This window comes from Marmota flaviventris, chromosome 1 (genome assembly GCF_047511675.1).
Source record: "Marmota flaviventris isolate mMarFla1 chromosome 1, mMarFla1.hap1, whole genome shotgun sequence".
Lineage (NCBI taxonomy): Eukaryota > Metazoa > Chordata > Mammalia > Rodentia > Sciuridae > Marmota > Marmota flaviventris.
In genome coordinates this window covers 114,056,426-114,071,243 of record NC_092498.1, presented here as the reverse complement: position 1 = coordinate 114,071,243, position 14,818 = coordinate 114,056,426, and the positions used below count along the sequence as shown (strand labels likewise).

The 14,818-nt window shown below is 43.2% G+C and overlaps 1 protein-coding gene and 1 long non-coding RNA gene across 5 annotated transcripts in view; one reads left to right on the top strand and one right to left on the bottom strand.

Annotated features, from left to right (window-relative positions):
- LOC139706679 (serine/threonine-protein kinase Chk2-like) overlaps positions 1–14,818 on the bottom strand; it is a 41,887-nt gene that overhangs the window by 799 nt on the left and 26,270 nt on the right. For both annotated transcript variants that reach the window (XM_071614940.1, XM_071614938.1), the window contains exons 8-14: positions 13,695–13,756; positions 11,542–11,641; positions 8,436–8,522; positions 7,544–7,707; positions 7,206–7,321; positions 5,971–6,056; positions 1,828–1,908 (exon numbers count right to left, since the gene is read on the bottom strand). In XM_071614940.1, coding sequence (XP_071471041.1) covers positions 1,828–1,908; positions 5,971–6,056; positions 7,206–7,321; positions 7,544–7,707; positions 8,436–8,522; positions 11,542–11,641; positions 13,695–13,756 — 696 coding nt within the window. The remainder of the gene's footprint in view (positions 1–1,827; positions 1,909–5,970; positions 6,057–7,205; positions 7,322–7,543; positions 7,708–8,435; positions 8,523–11,541; positions 11,642–13,694; positions 13,757–14,818) is intronic.
- The window catches only part of LOC139706691 (uncharacterized), a 44,584-nt gene that overhangs the window by 28,853 nt on the left and 913 nt on the right, over positions 1–14,818 (top strand). The window contains exon 3 of one of the 3 annotated variants that reach the window (XR_011708279.1): positions 7,547–7,630. The exons of the other annotated variants lie outside the window; for them this stretch is intronic. This is a non-coding gene — a long non-coding RNA (uncharacterized lncRNA). Of the gene's footprint in view, positions 1–7,546; positions 7,631–14,818 lie in introns of those variants that run through there. 3 annotated transcript variants of the gene reach the window in all.

Below are 14,818 nucleotides of genomic sequence, written 5' to 3'. Positions count from 1 at the left end.
AGATGTTTATTTATTTATTTTTATGTGGTCTGATGATCGAACCCAATGCCTCACACATGCTAGGAAAGTGCTCTACCACTGAGCCACAACCCCAGGAACACCCACCACCCTTTTTGTTGATATTGGGAATTGAACCCAGAGACACTTAACCACCGAACACTTTTTGTATTGTATTTAGAGACAGAGCCTCACTAAGTTGCTGAGGCTGGCTTTGAACTTCAATCCTCCTGCCTCAGACTCCCAAACCACTGGGATTTACAGATGTGCACCACCATACTCAACTCAATTACAATTTTTTTTCAACTACAATTTTTATATTTTACAATGGTGCATAAGCAAATGCAAACAGTAGAAAGTAAACTTTGAATCTAAATCTAGATACCTTTTTTTTTTTTTTTTCAGTTGTAGGTGGATACAATACCTTTATTTTATTTATTTTTATGTGGCACTGAGGATTGAATTCAGTGCCTCACACATGCCAGGCAAGCGCTCTGCCACAGGGCCACCACAACCTCAGGTGCAGACTCTGAACATCTTTTTGTAGGCTAGCAATATTCTCTCTTGATGTGAGGCAACTACAGCTCCTGGTCAGCAAGATCACAAACAGAATCCTATACACTAATGTGCAACTGTTGCCAAGCTCAGTAGATTTGAAGTATTAAATGGAACTGGGCTTACAGCTTAGTGGTAAAGTATGTGCTTAGCCTACACTAAGGCCCTGCATTTACTCCCTAGCACCAAAACAGAGAGCTACTTGGGAGGCTAAAGCAGAAAAGACAGACAGCTTGAGGCCTTCAGGACAACTTAGTATGACTCTGTCTCAAAATAAAATAAAAAGGGCTAGGGGGTATAGCTCAGTGGTAGAGTACTTGCTTAGCATGTGTGGGGCCCTGGGTTCAATGGTCGATATCACAAAAAGTGAGAAAGACTAAAACCTCTCACTTAGAGCCCCAACTTTTACTCTTTTATGGAAAAGGCAATCTTGCCTTGCTTGCTTCACCATTTATAAAACTGGGAGGGAGAGTGGGAAAAAAGCAGAACTTTTGCAGTGCTTGCAATAGTGCAACCAGTGGTGCCCGTCTATAATCCCAGCGGCTCGGGAGGCTGAGGCAGGAGGATCATGAATTTAAAGCCAGCCTCAGCAAAAAAAAAAGTAAGGTGCTAAGCAACTCAGTGAGACCCTGTCTCTAAATAAAATACAAAATAGGGCTAGGGGTTTGGCTCAGTGGACAAGTGCCCCTGAGTTCAACCCCCAGTACCTTAAAAAAAAAAAAAGGCAGAACTATCATTAACCAAAAGAAAGGTAGACAGGAATGAAGTGATATTTATTTATACTTACAAAGAATTTTAGAAGAATAAAATTATAACCAAGAAATCATCATTTGTCCAAATTTTAAGTTTTCCAACGAATTTAAAATCGAGCCTCTAACAGATGGTTTAGTCTTGCCTTGAGGAGAACTTTCAAGTGACAGGCCCTACGTGTGCTTCACTGACATATTAAGCAATCTTATAAGGACGCTAGAGCAGATCAAGTTGAAACGTAACACCTACTACATAGATCTTTAAGAATGTGAAGCAACTGTCACCCTCAAGACTCTTCAGACCTGGGACTGGGGTTGTAGCTCAGTGGTAGATCATTTGCCTTGCATGCGTGAGGCACTGGGTGTGAATCTCAGCACCACATAAAAATAAATAAAGATACTGTGTCCATCTACAACTAAAAATAAAATATTTAAAAAATAAATAAAAGAGAATCTTTAGACTCATTAGGTTCACTCATCAGCTCTTTAAACCTAGTCTAGATTTATTAATCATTAGTAGGGATACCTGGGTTGGGATCTGGGATAGAGCGATTGATTTATTTTCCTCGGCCAGTAGCTCCTGAAACTTTCTCTTCATGTCCTCATCCTGTGAAGAAATGAAAAACATAAGTAGGCTGTGTCTGGGGAAAAGAAAACTCCTTTAGAAGGACAGGGCAAGGCACCCCTGCAAGGATGGCAAGTGTCTGCTAAGAATCACCCCCTTGCTCAAGTTCCCGAAGTGAAGGGCCCATGGGTGCTCACCTCTGCCTTCTGAGTAGTCTCATGAGCAGTGACAGCTCAGTCAACACTGACTGAATCAAACCCATGGTCCTAAGAGCTCAGTGGGTAAGAGAACCACAGACTCCAGATAACTAGCAGATCCTGAGAGCCAAAGGCTGGGGCTGACTCCATGCAGCTCCCTGAATCCTTCCACATCGCCCCCTTGCCCTGCCATCAGCAAGGCCATTTACCCAGATACCAATCGAACGACGGACTCAGCACCCTAAGAAAATTACCCACCAGGTGCTATACAAAGTGCCACATGGTCTTGAAGCCCACAGTATCCCAAGCTCAGCTCTAATGAGAAAGGACAACAATGAACACGACATAGCATTACAGGTGCTTCATGCTGCAGGAGGAAAAGGTGGGGCAGAGAAGGAGTGGGCAAAGAGAACAACTGCCCAGATGTGTGAGGTGTGAGGGTAGCTCTACCTCTCCAGATGCTAAGTTCTAAAGGGTTCAAGTATTTGCATTCGAGAGTCTTGATGGGTGGCCTGGTCCGGTTCTCCCCATCTTCGAAAATGCAAAATATGTCAAAGAATGTGGGCTAAGCTCAGCCACTCACCAGTGAAGTGTGCAGTATATAGACCTCAAGCAGTTCGATTCCAAAGCCCCACATACTTTACCAAGCAACCCACCTTCTCCCTACTCTTCCCCGTAAGCCACCAGCGGGAGAGGATGACGGGGTCTCCACCGCTCAGCAGCTGCATGATGCTAGAGGACTACCAACTGCTTCATCTCTTCTCTATCTAGCAACTGGAACTACCACCTGCTTCCATCACTCTGCCTAGTCCCTCAGCCTATCTTGGTAGGGTCATGCTCACCTGGATTCCCCTCTAGACTCTCCCATGGCTAGAGGATGTCACTTCTCACGTACTGTCACTTGCCAAAGCCCATCCATTCTTTCCCCCCATACTGAGTTCACACCACAGCTCCCCCAGGAATGCCCTCCTTACCTCCCTGCAACCTTCATAGCCCACCTTCCTTGTTCCAATCAGTGAACAAATTCTTCCTGAGCATCCCCTAGATACCAGTCACTCTCACAGGCACAGGGGCCTTCCTGGCAGAGGGACCCAGTAAACATTTGAGAATGCTGACACTCATCCCCGACACTGTTGCCAGATCATGCAGGCTTCAGTCCTGTTCACACCAGAGCCCTGTGGGCAGTGGCCCTGCCTCCTCCTGGTTAGCACTGTATTCTGCACCTACCCCCACCCCCACCCCGCCAACAGATACATCACACCACACTGTAGGACTGCAGTCAGCAACTGTGATGCAGACGTCAGCTCCCTAGGCAAGGACTTATCTTATTCCTCTTTATATCCATGTTGCCTAAGAGTATTTGACACAAGAGCTCATTGACTATTCTGAAGGAATAAATGCATGAACCAATGAAATTACAATGGAATAATGGTAGGATTGTGTGTCTCAGCACTACTGTGAGAGGGCGGAGCCTCAGAGAGGTGGTGCCTAGTGGGAGGAGGTTAGGTCATTGGGGGCATTCCCCAAAGAAGACTGTGGAAATCCAGTTTCTTCCTCTTCCTCTCTCATATTTTTCACACCAGCCATGAGACAAACAGGTCACCACCACACACTCCTGCTATGATATGCTGCCTCACCACATGCTCAAAGCAATGGGGCCCCTTTGGTCATGGTCTAAAATCACCAAAACTGTGAGCCAAAATGGACTTTTCCTCTTTTTAAGTCAATTTATCTCAGGTATGTCATAGTAAGAGGCTGCTAACACAAATGCCCTTCTCCTTTAGACCTTCAGTGACCCAAGTCTATTAAGTATATTTACAAGTCATCAATTAGCTTACATAAAAAAGAACCTCATTGTTGACGCAAACTGTAAAGTTTTTTATTATTATTTTATTTTGTTTAGTTTTGTTTTTTGCAATGCTGGGGATTGAAACTAATGCTTCACTTATGTTAAGCAAGGGCTCTACATCCTCAGCCCCCTGGTGGCAGAGTTTATCTGTAAATGTCCTTCCTTTGAGATGTCCACAACCTATTCAAAAGTATTAAATTATCCCTTGAAGTCAAGCAGGAAGGAATCCTCTCAGGCACTCAACATGAGGCAAGAAGAGGACGTGAGGGGGGCTGGGGCTCAGTGGCAGAGCGCTTGCCCAGCATGTGTGAGGCACTGGTTTGATCCTCAGCACCACATAAAAAATAAATTAATAAACAAAGATATTGTATCCCTCTACATCTAAAAATGTATTAAAGAAGAAGGAAAAATGAGAGATGCTCCCCAAACCAGACACTGCTAATGACAACACAGAGACCACGATTCACATTCCCAGTGTTCAGCCCAGTGCCAAACCCATAAAACCATTTGGCTTCTGAAAAACAGAACTTTCCCAAAATAAAAACCTAACCATCACTAACTGATGTTTTAGATAACCCATCTGCAGCCTTGTCCTCTCCACCTTTGGCTGCAAAAACAAAATGTGGATAAAAGAGTATTGACAGGAGACCCCTGTGGCAGAGTTGAACTTCACCTTCTTAGTTGTAAGTTTTCTTTTGAGACAAAAAGTACAAGAAAAATAGGCTGTGCTGCCTCATAAATTTCAGGCAGATGCAAATCCTGTCCCTAGGACTTGCTGGCCAGCTCTCTATTTTTTTTCCAAGCCCAACACAGCTCCTCCAACCTCTCCACATGGGGACCCCAAGAGTTTCCTTACTAAGATACATGAAAAGAGCCAAGAGGCGTGTTTCTCTTTTTCATCAAAATTAAATCCCTACATCCATAGGCACCCTTTGTTTCCAAACTCCTTTTCTCCAAGGTCCTGCTGTCTCAAATCTGTGTGGTCTATTAAATGCTAAATCATCTGACAGATTTCTTCTGGGGAGATTGCTGTTTCCATGGCAACATCCCAAACACATATATCTGGGCTTTTTTTTTTTCCTCCATTAAGGATTTGTTGTTCTCAACCTGAGCTGGCCTGAGCAAAACTGTTAGGTGTAGAGGGTTGGAAAACAGAATGGGGAACAGCCTTCCCTGAGAGCCTTAAATATAGAGCTGAGGCCAGACTGCCCAAGGAGTTTGTGGACCAGTAATCCCCAAGAGTAACAGTCTATTGCTCGAACTACCTGATTAGTAAGTGCCTAATCCCCACAGAAAACAGATCAAAAGAAAATTAATAGAAAGAGGCATGGCTGTGCTGAATGATGACACAGGAAATGGAAGATCAGACGTCCATCAAAAGCCTGCCTGGCTGGGCACAGTGGTGCAAACCTGTCATCCCAGCAGCTAGGGAGGCTGAGGCAGGAGGATCGCAAGTTCAAAGCCAAACTCAGAAAAAAGCAAGGTGCTAAACAACTCAGTGAGACCCTGTCTCTAAATAAAATACAAAACAGGGCTGGTGATGTGGCTCAGTGGTCAAGTGCACCTGAGTTCAATCCCCGGTACAAAAAGAAAAAAAAAAAAAAACCTCCCCACTGCTGTAGCTAATTCTAACACCAAACATGAATCTGACAAATCCACTAAAGACTTCCAACTCTGGCAACTCTGAATGAGGTCCATGCACGATCTAATGGCAGCCACAGTTCCCAGCAAGAACAGAGAAGTAATGCAGACTTGAAAGACACAGGTGTCAGCCTGCAATACAGCAAGCCTACTCACCAGGAATAAGAAGTGAGACCCTTCACACCCAATCACATGGAACTGAGAAATGGCTGGATTCTTCCCAGGGAGGCTGCCATCCTCCCTTATTTAAGGTGAAAGATGGCTGGAATGAAGCCCAGCCTAGCTCACCTGTTGGGTGAACCTACAGTTCAACCTAAAACAGACCCAACATTGCAAAGGTTATGTTTCCATCCTCTTCCTCGCCTAGCTCAGGGCTCCCTGTGCATTTCATGCAAGTGGGTACTGCCCCACACCCACCTGAAGCCACGGGTGACTTAAGGCTTCTTCTGTCGTAAACCGCGCCTTTGGATCCACGACCAACAACTTCTTGACGAGATCCAGAGCTAAGGTAACAAGAGAATTGGCAAACTATAGTGAAAAGGATAAACACATCCAATCAGCAATATTAAGGTATGCAGAATGACAGGCCACCATCCAGAAAGAGATCATTATGGAGTCAGCAGACAGTGGGCAGGACCCCAGGTCCTCCTCCCTGTGTGCAGAGGACTCTAAACACCAGGAATGATGATGATGCTCCCCATCTCCCCCTCTGGGACACAGCTTCTTAGCTCCCTGCTCCCTCTCTTGTTGCTGGACTCAAACTAATTAAACTGACCTTCTACCCAGTTCTGAGATATTCAAAATGCTACAGCCAACTCTCCCTGACACCCCAGGACTGGTAATGAGAGTCCCTCAACCAAAGAGGGGCTCTGTGAAAATCTGGCTTGTCAGAAATAAAGCCTGACTACTCCAGCAAGCAATGAAGGCTGGCTTGTATACTGCAATAATATTATTCCTTAAAGAGCACCCATGCTTAGCACGATCACCTATGTTACACTACTGGATATTTAGTTTTAAGTTTCCACTTTTTCTTCTGAAAATTATAAGGTTACATTTTTAAATTATAAAAATACAAAAAAGTAAGGGGCTGGGGTGGTGGCTCAGTGGTAGAGCACTAGCCTAGCATGTGTGAGACACTGGGTTCGATTCTCAGCAACACATATAAATGGATAAAATAAAGGTCCATCAACAACTAAAAAAAATTTAAAAATATACAAAGTAACTTACATTGAGCTTTTTATATGGGGCTAACTCAAAGGAAAGTTTGTAACTAAAAAGTTACTTATTCTTTTGCACACTAAAATAGGTACCAGTCACTTGTGTACATTACACTTAGCACTCAGAAAAACCATTTAATTTAAGGTGAGGACTATCAGAGGAGGATCTTTACAAATAAAGAAAATAGAAACTCAGAGAAGTTCAATAACTTGCTGAAGGTCACACAGCTAGGAAACAGTAGACTAGGAACTTGAGCTCAATGTGCTGAATGAACAATTTGATCATTTGTTCTAATTTTCAAATTCTGTAAAAACTAATCAAAACTAGAACAGACTAATAGGAGAAAACACCACAGCGTTTGAAAAGACACTCCCACCAAGAGCATACCCGCATCGTAGTAAACCACATATTCTTAACCCTTTTCGTATCCATACCCTTCTCTGAAACATCTGCCCAGACTTCGGGAATGAAGTTGTATTTTCCACTGGTGATCTGATCCTTCAGTGACACTTGAGTCTTATGCTCAGAGAAAGGTGGATACCCACTAAGGCTTTATATTGGTAGAGAGAAAAAGGGAAAGAAATCAAATGGCATTCTCAGAGGCATTCAGATATACAGATTTCTTGGTTTCAGCATCATGAAAAAGCAGGTTTTTCTTTAAATCAGTGGTCGAAAAGTGACCTAAATGAAACATGACCTTGCTACCTGAATATGGTTAGCTTTCATCTAATTACCTCCAACCAGATTGTGTAGCAATGAAAACTTTTCTTACCAGATAAAAAGAATAACTCCTAAACTCCAGCAGTCCACAGCACGGTTATACCCGGCAGTTCCAATGGAAAGAAGAACCTCGGGAGCCAAGTAAGTGGGGGTACCACATAAAGTTCTCATGAGAGAGGTCTCCCCCAAAATCTTGGACTGCCCAAAATCAGTAATCTAAAATTAAGGACAAAAGGAATAATTTTTAACAATGTCCTAAAATAAAAAGAGTATCATAGTCTGCTGGTCCCACATCAGCTACATCAGCTTTCATTGTGTGCTTCATACCTGAGGTTCATCTGAAGTCTGCAAACTCATGGCTTGCAAGTTCCAGTACTAAATTTTGCTTAAAATCCCTAACTTAAGAACTTCAAGAATTAGGTTTTCCAGTTTACCTATGTTCTTTGTAACCTTATAGAAAGTTTGTGATCCCTATGACAAACACCCGAGGATTCTAGTTAGTTACACTATTCTTCTTAGACCCTAGGCTCTCAAATTTGATTAACTGTGGAATATCTGGGGAGGTTGAAAAAAATTCTTGCACCTGGGTGCCACCCTCAGATTCAGAGATGCAGCCTGGGTCTTTTGAGATATAGTTTATTTTCTTATTTATTTTTAAATTCTAACAGGAGATTCTAAAAGGAAGCTTGAAAAAGAGGTCCAGGCAGGATATGTAATTCATTCATCTGTTTAGACCCCTCTGCACAAAGGTGGATTGTATACAATGGAGCTGATAAATGCTCATTAGACTCCAGAGAGACAGGATATCACCTGATCTCTACAACAAATGCTGAGTGCAAAAATCAGATTCTCAGTCTTTTTTTTTTTTTTTCCTCCCATTTTTCACACGAGGAATTAAAAGACAGTTTCTACCAGAATGCTCACATACAGAACATAACTTTTACCTTTATAAGACAGTCCTCTTCTTGAGATGACAGTAGAACATTCTCTGGCTTTAAATCCCGATGTATAATGCCATTTTCGTGAAGGTACTACACAGAAAGGAAGGCATAGCCCTTAGATTTATATTTTCTAGGAAGTCCTTTTTTTTTTTTTTTTCTAAATGTGAAATCAATTTTGTTGGTCCTTTGAAACCTGCCCACATTGAAGAAGATAAAGAAGATAGACTTAAAAAGAAGACAGACTTCAGTGACTTATAAATGGAATTTCAAAAGTACAGTGGGGTCAACACTAGTCACAATTTAGTCAAGGACCTGGTTCCTTTTCTCTCTTTTCTACTACATTATCGTGTGTGTTTGTGTGTGTGTATGTGTGTGCATGCGTGTTTGTGTGTGTGTAGATTTGTCTTAAGAATGTTCTTACCTATGAAAGATGACTACCAGAAAAGAACACTTTCTATCTCATTTAGGAAGAGAAAGAATGGTATCCCATCTCTCTTTAAGGGACAATACAGAATTTTTCCAGAAAACTCTAATTATTCTCGCCTCTGAAATGGGACCAAGCCTATCCTAGAAGAATTACTGAAAAAAGGAATAATACTTCCCTCAGGAAATCACACTCTATCTTTAACTTGAGGTCAACTGCAAAAACTACACTGCTCTTTTTTATGGTGGAGGGAGAATATTAAGAAGTTAATCACAGCATTCAGTAAACTTTCACAATTCTCTAAAAAAACAAAAACAGCAACTGAGACAATAAAGCTTGCATTTCACAATTCAAGAAAACACATATCCTTTCACATTGGCGGAAATATAAGGTATTTAATTCAATAAAACTTAAATGAGTGATATAAAATATTTTGAGAACATACCAAAATAAACATAAAAATTCCATCAAAATGATATATTTACATATATACTAAAAATGTCTCATAGCAATTGCTCCATATACTCAATCCACTGTAATATTCTTTTTTTTTTTAAACATATTTATTTATTTATTTTTTTAGTTATTGGCAGACACAACATCTTTGTTGGTATGTGGTACTGAGGATTGAACCCGGGCCGCACGCATGCCAGACGAGCGTGCTACCACTTGAGCCACATGCCCAGCCCGTAATATTCTTTTTTAAAAAAAATTTTTGGTAGTTGTAGATGGACAGCATGCCTTTATTTTATTTGCTTATTTTTTTTGTATGCAGCGCTGAGGATCACATGCCAGGCAAGAGCTCTGCCACTGAGCCACAGCCGCAGCCCCTCACTGTAATATTCTTGATCAGTAAATATAAGAAAGGGAAAAACCAATAAGGGAGATAAGCACTAGGTAGGTGACAGCCACCATTAAAAAGACTTTGAGGACTGGTGTGTAACTCAGGGGTAGAGCACTTGTTCCCAGAACAGAAAAACAAAACAAAACAAAAAAAAGGGGGTTGGACAGAGGGGTGGGGGGCTTATGATCATGAACTTCAGCCTGCTCTGGATGTCCCTCTGGGCACTTTCAGTGGGAAATTAACCTGGTGAAACCTTCAAGGCCAAACCCAGGTGGACCTATCCCAGAAAAATCTCCCTCAATCCTCACCCAATACAAGAACAGCTCCCAGCCAGACACAGTGGCACACACCTATAATCCCAGGGACTCAGGAGGCTGAGGCAGGAGGATCACAAGTTCAAAGCCAGCCTCAGCAAAAGCGAAGCCCTAAGCAACTCAGAGACCCTGTCTCTAAATAAAACATAAAAAGGGCTGGGGGTGCTGGGGTTGTGCGGCTCAGCAGTAGAGCACCCGCATAGCACATGTGAGGCCCTGGGTTCGATCCTCAGCACCACATAAAAATAAATAAATAAAATAAAGGTAGTGTGTTCCAACTGAAAAAAAGGGTTGGGGATGTGGCTCAGTGGTTAAGTGCCCCTGAGTTAAATTTCCAGTCTCCCTCCCCCATAAGAAATCTGCTCCCTCCACTGCATTTACTGCAATGAATAGGAATCTTGGTGGGGAATCACCATAACCAATTCTGCTTGGAAAATGGTGGTATTCCTCAAGGCAAAGTGCCACCAACAGCTTCTCTATCAACACTTTCACTGAATAGAGAAGGCCAGGCACATGCCTCACCCACCTGTCCACTCCCATGACCAAGATGCTGCATCTGGAGGGAACTGAGTAAATGAGCCAGGAAGAGCACGCCCGTCCCCCTCGCCCCAGCTTGCCCACCGGCCCCTCAACTGTGCCCAGTCCCAGTTTACAGGAGGTTTTCTACAAAGATAAGGTAGCCGTAGTTCTATGGTTTAGATATGAAGTGTTATGTGTGAGACAACACAAAAAGTTCAAAGGTGAGAAGATTGGGTTATGAGAGCCTTAACCTAATAATCGACCATTAATCCACTGGTAGGGGTTTACTGGGCGGTACCAGCAGGCAGACAGGGTGTGGCTAGAGCAGGTAAATCGCTGCAGGCATGCCCTGGGTATGTGTTTTGTCCCTGGTGAGCACAGCTCTCTTGGCTTCCACGTCTTGAGCTGTTTGCCTCCTTCACACCTTTTCACCATGATGGCTTGTGGGGTTTTTTTTAATATATATTTTTTACTTGTTGATGGATCTTTATTTATTTACTTGTGGTGCTGAGAATCGAACCCAGTGCCTCACACATGATAGGCAAGTGCTCTACCACCGAGCCTCCAACCCAGCCCTCACCATGATGTTTTGCCTCACTTTGGGCCAAGAGTAATTGAGCCTGTGTTCTGTGAACTTTGACCTCCGAAACTGTGAGTCCCAAATCAACTTTTCATCCTCTAAACTTGTTCTTGTCAGGTCTTTTAGTCACAGGGTAAAAAAGCTGACTAAAACAGGTAGAAATCAATTTCCCTCCAGGAAGACCTCCAGGCTAAAGAGAGGAGACTTGGGGGGTGTTGGTTTTCTAGTTCCCTTCCTTACTGTCTCTTAACTTCACAGCAAGAGCTTTGTCATCTGAGTCAAAGGGGTAGGATGTTTTTTCCAAGAACACAACAAACACAGGATCGCTTCAGAGTTTTAATTCTCAGTCCCTCAGTTTCTCCCTAACCCAGGTAGTAATTGCACCGCACAGAAAGTAGGTTGGCACAATAACTGAGGACTTTTCTCACCTGTACAGCCAAGAGCATCTGGTAAAAATAGAGTTTGCAGGTAGCTTCTTTCAGCCGTTTATTCCCCACCACCCTGTCAAAGAGCTCTCCTCCTTCCATCCTGAAACACAAAGGAAGGTGTTCATTCCTAGAGGAAAACTCACTTGCATGGTATAAAAGACAGAGCAAACTCATTCAGACTAGCACAGAGTTGCCATTTTTATTCACCTTTGACTCACATTATTAGAGCTAATGAGCTAATAAGGTTCATCTACAATCTGATGTCCCCACCAGAAGTAAGGAATATGAAAGAAGGAACGTGCAGTGGGAATTGGTAATACTTGGGATACTTTAAGATCTGATTCACTACCGGAGGTGGGCCCAGGAGCCTGTGCGCTTATCACGTACCCTGCGTGATTCGGAGGTGATGAGGAAGAGCAAGCCAGAACTTACAATCAAGTCAACTCGGGTCTAAACCCCAACTCCACTTCTTCCTAGCTGTGGGACTTTGGGCTATTTAATCTCTCTAAGCTTAAAAAGTGGGAGTAACACCACCTGCTGTGATGGTTGGTATAAAATAAATGATTGACATAGGTAAGGCACCTGGCACAGGGCTCAGCAATGTTATTCGAATTCTCTGATTCAGTTTCCTTTTCTTTAAAGTGGGTCTAAAAATAGAAACCCACCTGTGACATGTAAGTAACCTGTAAGATTATTATGAAGTCCACAGGAAGTGCTAACCTAGCTTGCAGGTAAGGGCTTAATAAACACCAGCTACTATACTGTACTATTATGACCATTATTCACTGGGTCAACCAGATCCAGTCAGATAACAATCTCCTATTTGGTAACAGCAAATATTCCCTGAAGAACCCTAGGACATTCATCTCTCCCAGGGTTATAATCAGGATTACTGTTTATTTTATTTTATTTTATTTTTTGCAGCACTGGGCATTGAACCCAAGAGCACTCTACCACAGAGCTACCACCCCAGTCGGTTTCATTTTTTTATTTTGAGTCAGGGTCTTGCTAAGTTGCTCTTGCCACTCAATCTGCATAGCCTCCATTTTTCAGCCAAGAACAAAGCATTCCATGCCTGTCACAACAGCTGCTTAAAAAATGTGAATTTATGCAGGAATAGATATAAGACAGGCCTCTTCCAGGAATGACACAGGAAATTATTTTGGTTATACCAAAGAAGATAGGACATTCTAACCACGAAGTAAAGCAGCAAGATAATGAAAGATACTTAGGCACCACCATGCCACCAGATCCCATCACCTTAAGTAGAAAGGACCACCGAAAGCAGATATTTTTAAAGTAATAACATCAACACACGTGGAAGCTGGGCACAGTGGCACACACTTGTAATCCCAGCATCTCAGGAGGCTGAAGCAGGAGGATCACAAGTTGGAAGCCAGCCTCAGCAATTAGGCAAGGCCCTCAGCAACTCAGTGAGAACCTGTCTCAAAATGAAAAATAAAAATGGCTGGGGCTGGGCACGGTAGTGCATCCCTACAATTCCAGCAGCTCAGGAGGCTAAGGCAGGAAGATCGTAAGTTCAAAGCCAGCATCGGCAATAGCAAGGTGCTAAGCAACTCAGTGAGACCCTGTCTCTAAATAAAAATACAAAAAAAGGGCTAGGGGTGTGGCTCAGTGGTTGAGTGCCCCTGAGTTCAATCCCTGGTTCCCACCCTCCCCCCCAAAAAGAGGGGCTGGGAATGCAGCTCAATGCTCTGGGTTCAATCCCCAGACCAAAAAACAGGGACCCCATGTCAAGCGCCCACATGTGCCAGGTACTCTGCAGGGCTTTCCATCCCTCATAGCATGTAAACTTCTCCAAGACTCTGTACTATTATCTGCATTTAACACTAAGAAGATGAAACTCAGAGGGATGAAAGAAACTCACCCATGGGTGGTCAACTAGTCACCTGCAGAGTAGTGTTTAAACCCAGGACTCAGATGCAGGGACTAGAATCCCCTGCTACCTGCCTGTGGAAATACTGCACGACTTCTAGAATTAACACTACCTAGACATGCAAACACACTGTGGATCCCACCACCACATACTTAGGGAGGGTCCCCAGCATGAACAAGGCAAGTCTACATTCAAGTCTATGTTGGCTTTTGAGCATTTAAATGAAAATGTCAAGTTTAAAACATGTACTACTTACAATTCCAAAACAATGTAATAATCTTCTGCATCAAAAAAGTTTTTAATCTTGATGATGCAAGGCTGAAAAAAAAAAAAAAGAGAGAGAGAAAGGAAAGAATGAAAACAAGTGAGAAACTCCCAAGAAGGAAACCACAAAAGCCACAGAATTTGAGACATCTGCCCAGGGAGTCGGGGAGCCCAGGCCCAGGCTTTGGGCCCACTGATTCTGGTAGCTTTGAAGTTGGGGGTGGGGGTGTGGAATCTGACAGACGACTCCTCCGTGAGAAAATGGAATAAACAGTCCACACCCTGCCATGTCAGTGAGGAGCGGGTTCATGTTTCACATGAGGATGTCCTACCGAGGAACAAAGGCCAGTCTCTTCCCAGCCTTCCTCCTCCAGCCCTAAAACAGAGGCACTGAAGGAACCGGGTGACACTCTGAAGATCAATATGAATGAAAAAGCAGGCCAGGTGCAGAGCCAGGCCATGCTGCTAGACAGAGATCACCCAGCTCCAGTTCTAGAAACAAAGGGAGTGTGACCCCATGTGACAAGAGCCTCCCATTGTGCCAAAGAAAGAGGAAAATTCTAGTTTCATAATAATTTTATAAGTTAAATTATTTTTTCCATTATATTTTAGTTGTAGATGGACACAATACCTTTACTTTATTTATTTATTTTTATGGGGTGCTGAGGATGGAACCCAGGGCCTCACACGTGCCAGGCAAGCGCTCCACCACTGAGCCACAATCGCAGCCCCGTAATTTCCTAAGAATTTTTAAGCACACTTGGAGGTAGGGGACAGAGACGCAGTGGATGAGAGCTGTGACCTCTGACCACGGCAGAGAGCACAGAACACTGAGGGCAAGGGAGCAGTACTGTACGTTTTTAAAAGTCCATATTTAATATTATGACTTCATACTTAGCAGAGCTTTTGTTTCACAGTACATAGCCAACTTCAGGTGGCTGTCAACACATGCCTGTATTCCCAGCTAATGGGGAGGTGGAGGTCGTAATCCTGAGCCAAGTTCGAAACAAACCAGTTCCCCACTCCTGTACACTACTTGACTCTACATGAGCAATTTTATTACACAATAATGAAAACACTCAAGGCTGGGGTTGTGGCTCAGTGGTAGAGCATTTG